At 42.5% G+C, this 10,792-nt stretch overlaps 2 protein-coding genes across 2 annotated transcripts; both read left to right on the top strand.

Annotated features, from left to right (window-relative positions):
* The first annotated feature begins 208 nt into the window (after positions 1 to 208).
* LOC136451332 (uncharacterized) lies at positions 209 to 6,138 on the top strand. The gene is made up of 9 exons (XM_066452044.1): positions 209 to 628; positions 1,010 to 1,101; positions 1,843 to 1,922; positions 3,023 to 3,064; positions 3,137 to 3,264; positions 3,917 to 4,097; positions 4,202 to 4,380; positions 4,867 to 5,106; positions 5,357 to 6,138. Exons 1-9 carry the CDS (start codon positions 258 to 260, stop codon positions 5,598 to 5,600), a joined length of 1,557 nt encoding a protein of 518 aa, XP_066308141.1. The 5' UTR covers positions 209 to 257; the 3' UTR covers positions 5,601 to 6,138.
* Positions 6,139 to 8,570: 2,432 nt separating this feature from the next.
* On the top strand, positions 8,571 to 10,141 carry LOC136451331 (uncharacterized). The gene is made up of 5 exons (XM_066452043.1): positions 8,571 to 8,719; positions 8,859 to 9,152; positions 9,225 to 9,519; positions 9,606 to 9,697; positions 9,785 to 10,141. The coding sequence occupies exons 2-5, from the start codon at positions 9,103 to 9,105 to the stop codon at positions 9,789 to 9,791; spliced, it is 444 nt and encodes a 147-aa protein (XP_066308140.1). The 5' UTR covers positions 8,571 to 8,719; positions 8,859 to 9,102; the 3' UTR covers positions 9,792 to 10,141.
* Positions 10,142 to 10,792: the final 651 nt, after the last annotated feature.

The following is a 10,792-nucleotide window of genomic DNA, read 5'->3' as shown; positions in this document are numbered from 1 at the left end:
CATTGTCCGTTGGCATTGGATAGTCGATCGGATATTCAGGTGTTTCATCCACAAGCAAAGCCCTGTGAGAGGTACACGCATCAGACAGGCGATTGGTGGTGGAATCGGATAAGCGTGCGCTGTGGAGCACTGCCGGCGATCCAGTCCCAAAGCCCAGATCCCCACCCAACCTAACAAAAAGGCACGCCCCACCCTGGCCACCCAGTCCCCACCGCCGACCACCAAGCAGGCGCCACCGTTCGGTCCAGTGGCCCACCATGCCGCGCTCCTCCTCCTCTTCGTCGTCCAACCCCTTCCCCTCCCTCGCCTCCGCCTTCCCCTTCCTCTCCTCCCCGTCCCCATCCCCACCTGCCTCCGCCTCGCCCTCGCCCTCGCCCTCGCCCTCCGCTGGCCACCTCGCCGTCCCGCTCCTCCTCCCCGTCTCCTCAGCTTCGGCCTCGGCCTCGGCCTCCTCCGAGTCCCGCCGCTGGCCGCAGCCGCTGCCGGGCGCGGCCGGCCGGGGTAATACGGCTGGCGGTGGCGCGGGGCCCGCGTTCGTGGGCCAGGTGTTCACCATGCTCGACCCATCCGGGAACGGGCTCATGGCCGTTACCACACGCTTCGAGCTCCCGCGCTTCCTCGCCAACAGGTAATAGCCGCCCCCAACCGGTGCCCTGCACTCTGCCGTGTTTTCCACACTGCGCCTCTGCCGCCGTCTTATGGATGGGATTGCAACATACCTGTAATTCTGAGGCTCCACCAAATCGAATGTGTTAGCCTGTAGCTCTGTACTGTGTGTGCACGCTAATTTGAAACCAATTCGACTCTTGTCATGTGAAGTAAATACACGCATCATGGTAATTCTGTGATCGGGATGTAGTATGTTAATCCACCGAGCAATGTGGGAAAGGTCAGGAAAAACATTCTCGCGGTTGACTGCAACATATAGTTATATATCATAGCTGAGCTAACATTTTAACCTCTCACCCGGTCCTGCTAATTGGCATTTTGAAATTTATTCTTGTTTCAGGACTCCTATGTGGTTCAAAAGGATGTTATCACCGTTGAAGAAGAGCGAAAATAGTCCAGTATTTAGGTTTTTTATGGATCTGAATGATGCAGGTAATGCTGTCTCTAAACGTTTCTCGTTCTCCTCTGCCTGATGCTTTTGTGATCATATCAGTTATTTAAAGCCTGTTCACACCAGAGCATAGAAATACCCAGTTAATATTTTTTCAGTTCTCTTAAGTCCAACCTTGGGAACTGCTTTCGAATAATGTATCGGATTTAGATTAACATCGGGATTCTAGGCTATCATTTTTCTTCTTTTGCAAAAATTGAATATTCAAGTGTGGGCATGACTAACACTAACAGTTACACTTTTCCCTTAAGTCCAACCTTGGGAACTGCTTTCAGTTAGGGGTAATAAAAGTTGACTGAAGCCAATTCTCAGCTCTGGACTTCAGGTTAATAGGTGTCCTGAACCCAAACCTGAGTGCAATGCACCCCTATCTTTTGGCACAGCGAAACTTGTATAATTAATTCTGAGGACTGTGACCAGCTCTGGCAAGACAAAAAGCTCCACAGTTGCTTATTGACCTATTGGGCAGGTTAAAAAGCATCCACTTTGGTTCCTAGTTCTCTGGATGTAATTTACACTTTCTTTTGGTGGTGGTAGGTTGCACTATCTTGTACCAAGAAAGGATGCTTTATTTCTAAGCAGGATTTATTCATAATTGCCGTCTAAAAGAACTTGATTTCTCAGCACTACCTTTTCTATAACAGTGTTCTACAAATGTAGTTATCTCCAGCTTATTTAGTTAGTCTGAAAGGATTTGAGCTAATTTGCTTTATCGTTTCCAGTATCCTATGTAAAGCGACTAAATGTACCAAGCGGCATGGTGGGGGCTTGTCGCCTTGATGTAGCATACGAACATTTCAAGGTTAGTTGTGGTCGTTTTTCAAGGAAAATAATTTTCTTTTCAATTTTTTTATGATAAGGGAGTTCTGATATTTTTTTATTTGCTCTTGACTTTCTTTTAGCTTTATATTTTGTGTTGTGTCACTGCTGAGCTTTAGTGTCTAGTATTTTTTTATAGTATGGTAACACAGTTCCAGGTGCTCCCTGTATGGGATCGAGTAACTCATCAGTATCAGTTGTTTTAGTCACATTAAGAACAACAAAGTCTCTGAATCCAAAGCAAATAGGACTAAGCTATAGATATGAAACATGACAGGAGTCACAGATATAGAGGTCATATACTTTATTCTTACATGATGTGCGTGTTAGGCTTTTCTACCCTTTAAAAATGAGGAAATATTCTTAAAATTGCATCCGTCGTTGCCTCTAGATTCTAGACTAAGGTTGACTCCATCGAATGTAAACTAAATTTTCTCTAGCTGCGAACATACGACAGTGATTACTGATAATGGCAAATAATCACATAGCACTATAATACTCTTTTGCATAGCATTATTAAAGGCCATGTGATTCAGTTCTCTGAGATTGTTAATTAAATTTTGTATTGTCTCATTGCTTTCAAGCAACTCAGCGACATGTCTAGATTTTTATCTGTTGCTATCATTTACTTTTTGGCACATCCAACTGTCATGGCTCATGCGTCTACATTTCATATTGATTGACACTGTATTATTATCCTTTTTCTTTTTCTTTTTTTTAAATACTCCATCTGTCCCGGAATGATAATCTGAATCGTATTTTGATTGATCAGGGAAAAGTCGAACAAATTAGATTTTGATCATTGATTCCTCTTACTTTATGTTGTCATTTGCTAAAGAATCAACATCAGCTCAGAGGCATTTTGAATACAAATCCATTGATGCAAGTTTTATGTTCTAAACTTGTACTGGAGTATATAATTTGAATAATTGTTGATCAAATTTGTAAAGTTTGACTTTTACATGAATATGATTATCATTCCGGAATGGAGTGACACCAGCTTTTTTTTGTTCGCAATATTTGTTATGTATGATTTGCACTCTGCATGTTCTCTTTGTAACATTGCAAATAATTTTTGTGCAGGAAAAGCCTCACATGTTCCAGTTTGTTCCAAATGAAAAGCAGGTATGTGCTAAAATTTCTCAGCCTACGTATAACTTAAGCATGCCGTTAGAGATTATATTGTTTCCCTTTCAGGTCCAGGCTGCCAATAAGCTATTGAAGTCACTTCCACAAAGGGGCAGAAGGAAAAAACTTGGTGGTGTTCCTGTTTTTGGTGCGCAAAACTTGAATATTGCAGTGGCAACAAATGATGGAATTAGATGGTATGGATCTTCCTGATGCCTCTTTGATTATTTCTGTAAATACTCTATATCATCTGTTAATGTTTTTTACTGGCATATCAAAGATGTGTGGTTATCCTCATAAAAAAAGGTGTGCGGTTATCTTTTGTTGTCTTTTTATGCATGCATGTATAATGTATTTCCTATGATTTGCACTCAGCATGAGCAGACATCATTTGGACATTGACAAGTCTAAGAACTTTACTCCTTAAATTTATTTTCTGTTTCTGTTTTAAAATTTTGAGCCTTGATTGCTTCTGCTGGGTTTCAACTCTAGCCTACCCCAACTTGTTTGGACTTAAAGGCTTTGTTGTTGTTGTTGTTTCTGTTTTAAAATTTTAATTTTCTGATTTTCACCTTGCCAGATTAATGTTTTTTATTTCTTCTTTATTTTTATTCAATTGTACTGATTTTCGTTTTTGTGCAACTTTGTCACTGAGAAATGTCAAGAAGACGATTATGACATGTCCTCATATGGTCCACTGATATGTCCTCATGGACTATTCTGTTTGTGCTATCTATGGTCTGTATTATAGATAATTCTCTTTGGCACCAGGAAAACCTGATCATATATTTTGGTGCCTTAAATATGTCAGCGCAAGCCTGATATGATTCTTTATGCTCATAATGTCAGGTACACACCATACTTTTTTGATAAAAACTTGTTGGACAATATTCTTGAAGCTTCAATGGATCAGCATTTCCATTCAATAATGCAAAATCGCCATACACAACGTAGAAGGGATATTGTTGATGATAGTTTAGCATCAGAAATTATTGAAGAAAGTGCTGAAAGCTTGCTTGATCCTCCAGAGGTATTATGGCCATTTTTTGCACATAATATGTCTTGAATTTGTTGTTTAGAGCAATATATCTTAATCCAATTTCTGGCTGACAGTACGAGGTACTTTTGATTTAGGTACAAGAATTAATGAATGAGATTGGCCCAGCTGGTATACCATTAAATGTTGTAACGAAAGCTGCAGAGATTCAGTTTCTTGATGTTGTTGATAAAGTTCTTCTAGGAAATAAGTGGTTGAGAAAAGCTTCTGGTATACAACCAAAGTTCCCTTATGTTGTTGATTCATTTGAAGAAAGGTGCAGACGCAATTGCTTCTCTCTTATTTCAGTTTTTCATATAATTGTTTGTTGGATGTGTAGGAAGATTAACTTACTGAGTTGACTTAAAGAGGCTTATGAAATACTTCTTTTTCTTAGTTGTGCATGCCCAGTTACTGCTATAATTATTTTTTATCATACATGAAATAACTTTCTTGTCATAAGGGAAACATTTTCCTGATAATATCGTTTTTTGGTCGTGTTTTTAGTCTAGTTTGCAATTAATTTTTCTCATGGGCGAGTGGGTTATGGACATAGGTATTGTTGGTATCGATAATAAATTTTAATAATATGCTAAGCTAGCTGTTTGATTGGTATTTGTTTATTTTAACATTTCATTTGCTCTCCATTTTGAACCATCTTTCGATACTGGCACTAAGTTTTGATTCATATTTATTTATTCCCCCCTTTTATTTGCTCACCGTTGTGAACCATCTATGTTTATATTCTGCTCACATTTTTCAGGACTGCTGTTTCGATTGCTAATATTGCTACTACCAGCAGTTTAACTGCTTCAAATGATGACGACTGTTGCCAGAATAATCAACAAACTCAATCTTCTGAGCCAAGTGTTGACAATGGCAGCTACAGAAATCACAATAATGAAGATCATAATCACTTTCCATTTAGCAATCTGCTTCCAAATATATGGCCACGGCATGACAGAAAGTTCAAAGCACAAGAAAGTGACAATAAGTTTAGCAGGTTTGTTTAATCAATACTGCTTGGTGTCATGCACAAATGCATTAACCATGTGTCCTATGCATTTAGTTCAATATCTTGCTATCTTGATAGAGTTTCCTATCAAACTTGGTAGTGGGTCAAATATGTCAATAATATAGAGCCTAAAAAAACTTTTAACATCATAATCCATTCAGTTGCTGCTCCACTTATCTGGTTATATACAAGGATTTTTTTATTAGCATATTTTGAAGCCATCTCTGTTTGGTACCAGATATGATGCCGACGTGAAGAGTAATTTACAAGCAAACCCTCTCCTTCCCAAAATCACCATGGTTGGCATCTCAATGGGTGATGGTGCACAGATGAGCAAAGCTAACTTAAAGAAGACAATGGAAGACTTGACAAAAGAATTGGAGCAAACGAGTGAAGAAAATATGTTCGGTGATGAGAAAGACCCACTTTTTGTTGCCAACGTTGGTGACTACTCAAGGATAACAAAGATTAGCTCTGCATGAGGCTCATTGACTGATAGACGACAGCAGGGGTGTTCTGTACATACTGAACTTCTAACAAAGTCTACAGTCCATGATACTGATCTTAGAGGGCTCTACTGATAGATGCAAATTGGAGGCCATCAGATCACATGAACATTCGATTGTCGACAGTTCTAACTTTAGGAGACTATCCAACATCAAGAATGACCTGCACTGAATGGTACAAGCCAATTTAAAATTTCAGAAATGATTTGTCAAAAGGATGTTTGTAAATAGAAAAGTTGCTTGTAGTATGTGCAGCATGCAGCAGGCGTTGAAGATTTGAAGCAACGTACGTTCAGAAGGTACTCCTTTTTTTTAATGTGAAGGTACTCCATTGTGGATGGATAGTTTAATTTTCTCGGGCACATACATATTTGTAAAAAAAGGGCGGACCCAGTCTGTGTGGGGTCTTGAGAAGAGTGTTAGTGGTAAGCCTTACCCTTGCATGTGCAATGCGAGACCGCGACTCAAACCCGGAACCTTTCGGTCATAGGCGATAAGACTACCGCTTGCATCAGGCCTACTTCACATTTTATATTATTCATAGGCGATAAGACTACCGCTTGCATCAGGCCTACTTCACATTTTATATTATTATATATTAACTTTACAGCTTGTTAAGGATCAAGGCGTCCTGGTGTAAGCTAGACCTCAAACACTGTAAACTTTACAGCTTGTTAAGGATCAAGGCGTCCTGGTGTAAGCTAGACCAAACGGGCCCATAGGAGCGAGAACGAGGCTCTGTGTTGGTGCCACCTTTCCACGCATGCACTCACGTACACTGTCTCAGCACGGCAATGGTGCTAGGGTTTATATGCTCTTCAATCAGTTCATGCATTCCATTCGAGGAGCGCGAAAAGGACAGCAGTGCTCAAGTTTTTTTTTTCGAATGTAAAATTATGCAGGCGTGAGAAATGCAGAGTGTGACTTTAAGGTTTTCTAAACGACATGGAAACGGAGGAGATCCTGCATAGGAGCATGTCAATATCTGCACCACACACACACACACACACACACACACACACACACACACACACACACATATATATATACATATATATATATATATATATATATATATATATATATATATATATATATATGATACGATATGATATGATATGAGTGATGAATCTTTTCAGAAATAGTGCAAATCACATCACATTATGAATAAGCCAACTTGTTTAATTGATTTCTTCCATGACGGCATGTTTCTTAATTATTAACAAATCATTGAGCCGATTCGGTGCTCATCCATAACGATCCTCCTCCAGAACTAACAATGCATGCAATGCACGCAAGCAATTACCCCCAATTCAATCATTCAATTGATACGTAGAACAATCTCTAGTAGGCTTCACTCTACCACCATCTTGTAAATTGCTTTTCACCCAGTTCGGCCAGCTCACCAGTTCTTGCAGGAGTTTGTTGTCCTTTCTCGAATGCTCCCGGGTTCAAACTGTTCATATATATATATATGAAGGAGAACCAAATCCACTGAATAATTAGAAGAAAAACGATTTGCATCCATAGGTCCTAATCCGGTCACAGTTGCATGCATCAACGGGGGAAAATGACTAATAAAATGAGATCTCGACCATTCCCGATGCCCATCGTCAAAGAGGCCCGGCTGCCAGAGGCGACGTTGGTGAACCATGGCTACTGGCCGTCGATGGCAGCGCGCACACGCGTGCCTCCGCAGTCCGCACCCACGGGCGTGCATGCATGGCGCGCGCGCGCGGCGGGGCTCGTCGTCGGCAGAAGCCCAGCTAGCAGTCCGGCGGCCAACCATTCGATGCATGGCGTCGGCGTCGGCGACCTACCGGGCAATCAAATCAAGAGGACCCACGCCGTCTAAAATATGATGATGATCGGGTACAACATGAGGTGAGGTAGTTGGTGATATATATGGGGGCCAGGTGAATCCTGATATATATGCTGGCGCGTCACGGTCATCCGCTCGTATCAAGATACCTTCCGCTCGATTTTATGTTATTATGATTGTGTTGATTTAGGATAGTTAGGTTAGTGATTTATAATAGTTAGGGTTTTATGATTATTATTGATTTAGGATAGCTAGTGATTTAGTATAGTTAGTGATTTAGGATAGTTAGGGTTAGTGATTTAGGATAGTTAGGTTAGTGAATTTATTTATGATTTAGGTAGGTAGTTTTTAGGTTTGAGGTTGTGTCGTAATATAGTTAAGGTTTGGTTAGGTAGTTAGGGTTTAGGTTACGTTAGGATTTTGGGTTTAGGGATTGATTAGGTATTTATTATTTAGTTTATAGTTAGTTACTTAGTTAGGGATTTTGAGTATAGATACTAGTTTTTAAGTGTCGGTACTTAGTAGTGCGTGATACGTCGATTTGGATGATTTGATGAAGTTTCGTCAAATACTTATTTTTCTAGTGAAGTTGTTTAATATGTCTGTTAATGTTACTTTGAATATATATATGTGCTTTCATATTGTGTTCGTATTGCATAATAAGGAGTTCAAAATTTGAAATGCTACATAATGTTAATTTGAATACTCAAACCCTTTGTTTATCAATTTGTAACAGGATGGCCACTCCCACATAGCACCCGTTGTATCCCATTTTTGAGGTGGAGTACGACGACCAGCATCGAGCACACATCTTGAGTGACACCGACGCAGAGGTGGCCTTGCCTCCTTTGAGGCCCCGCACGCACACCAGGGCGCACCAGTGGGACGACCGTTATGCGCCGTATATACGGCGTGCCGGCTTCCTCGAGCTTGTCCGTGTTGTCAACTACAGTCTTCCGCCCCTTGACGCAGCACTACTTACTGTAGCTGTAGACAGGTGCGAGTGCCTTCTTTGTACGTAAATATTCTTATAACAAATTTGAGTCAACTAACAGTCGTTCTATTCTTATAATAGGTGGAGGTATAAGACCCACACGTTTCACCTACCTTGCGGCGAGATGACCTTGACCATGCAGGACGTGAAGGCTATCTTTGGCCTTCGGTTGGGAGGACTTCCAGTGATGGGTATAGTTGGCAACGATCACTGGAGGGAGCTGATGGCTCAGTTCACTGGCTTTCTTTCACCGAACGATGAGGTTTCAAAGAAAAATAAGTGAGCAATTAAAGCATATTTAATACTTGCATTGCTTTCCTGTAGTCATCGGGTCTCATTTTCTTTGGTGAATTTTAGAAAAAGTTTCAGTGTTTTGTCGTCCTAGATCATAGAGCGCTTTGATTACTTGGACCCACAGGCTGAGGAGGCTCAGATCGACAGGATCGCTAGAGTGTGGCTCTGGCACTTCCTTGGTGCTTTCCTCTTCCCAGACGCCTCGGGCAACACCATCAGTTGGATCTTCCTTGACATACTACGCCAGCCATGGGAGAACATAGCGGCGTATAGCTGAGGCAGACACCATCAGTTGGATCTTCCTTGACATACTACGCCAGCCATGGGAGATTCACTTGCCCATTAGGGTTTGCAGATAGTTTGGAAGAATGACAGGCTGCCCACCACCGCTGTACTCCACCAACCAAGAATTACACGGGTGCGTTATCGATTAATAACAAAGCTACAATTCAGAGGTGTGTGTGGTACAACTAACATGGTTTTGTTGCAGGTATGACCGCAGGAAGAGGTATAAGACCAAGGATTGGCGCGTGGCACACAACACGTTCATCCACTTGTGGCAGAATAGGGAACGACAGCCGGTCCATGCAGGTCTCCCACACAACCAGCACACCTTCGACGAGTACCTGCGGTGGCTTCATAGGTCTATGAGGACACATATCAAGCCCCCATACACTGAGGAGGCGATTGACGTGGACTCGGAGAAAGATGTGATCGAAGATATGTACGACGTTGCCACTAGGAAGGACACACAGCTACAGAGAGCCCCGCTTCAAAGATACATGGTAAGATACTTAAATGGTACAATTTGTCATCCATTTGGTATTAAATATGTGTACTAAAACTGTTCAACCGTGTTTCTGTACCCAAGCAACACAATTGTCAAGGATGTCCAACGAAGCAGCGTTCCGGCTTCACGAGTCTAGAGGGCAGGGGCCAGGCGTTCTTGAGGCTTTTGTGGAGGTAAACATAAACTTGTCTGTTCCGAAAATATTTCTTTAGTGTATATGCGTTTGAGAAATGCACTAACTTTAGCGCCTATTTATGCAGAAGGTGAAGAAGAGCTGCGGGAAGCTAGCTCAGAAGCTGAGCTGCATGGGCACTCCTTGGGTGGAACCGCCACTCTCAGTGCGGTCGGGTGGCACGTCTTTAGCCTCTTTAAAGACACCAGCCGACTCTTCTCAGCCGGTGACAGGTGCCACTTTCGCAATGCGTACACCACCACATCATAGCGCTGGGAAGGACCCTGCAACCGAGGACGAGGAGGATGAGGACGACGACCCCCCCGGGCTTCTACAGACAGCACGACCAGTGGGACGATTGGCCATAGGACGAGATCAGCATGTCTCAGCTAGGTGGTGCCCCGTTTGGTACCCAAGGAGCCTCACATGTACTAACAAAGGTAGTTTCTTTAAATATGTAGGCTCTATGAATTAACGATCATAAAGATTATAAGTAATCGTGCATATCATATACTTGTAGGGTACGAGCCATACGCACCGGCAACGCGACCACACCGATGTTGGCTACACTCCCAATGTGTTGCCAACAAATCCGAAGAGACAGAGGCGTCTGAGGGATCATTACACTATTGGGTCTTAGTTTGTTAGGTCGAACGAATATTTGCGTCCAAAACTTGCAGGCTTAGTTGGTTATGTTATGTCGAACTTATGTTAAACCAATGAAAATGTTATGTGGTAGCTTGTCAACTTGCGCATGGATTTCATTTGTTTGCTTCATATTCGTTTCAATGCGTCGCGGCAGCACTGCCGGCGAGATTAAGTAGCAACTAGTTCAGAAACCGGCAGTCCCGGCGTATCTCGACGCCGGTGGCCGACGTCTTGACCCCGATCCTCCCGAGCTTGGTCATCGCCGCCACGAAATCACCGAAGAAGGCACCCTGGTTAGACGCGTAGTAGTCAACCGTGCTGCGCGACCTCATGTCGGACTAGAGCACCTAGTCGAAGCCCACCGGCGAGGGGTCGAGGAAGCCGGGGTCCATGGTCGCGTCACTGCCGATCCTCACCGACAATAGCCGATCTTCTGTCTACGTCCAGG

Source organism: Miscanthus floridulus, chromosome 5 (genome assembly GCF_019320115.1).
Source record: "Miscanthus floridulus cultivar M001 chromosome 5, ASM1932011v1, whole genome shotgun sequence".
Lineage (NCBI taxonomy): Eukaryota > Viridiplantae > Streptophyta > Magnoliopsida > Poales > Poaceae > Miscanthus > Miscanthus floridulus.
The sequence above is the reverse complement of the archived record's forward strand: the minus strand, read 5'-3'. Positions and strand labels throughout refer to the sequence as shown.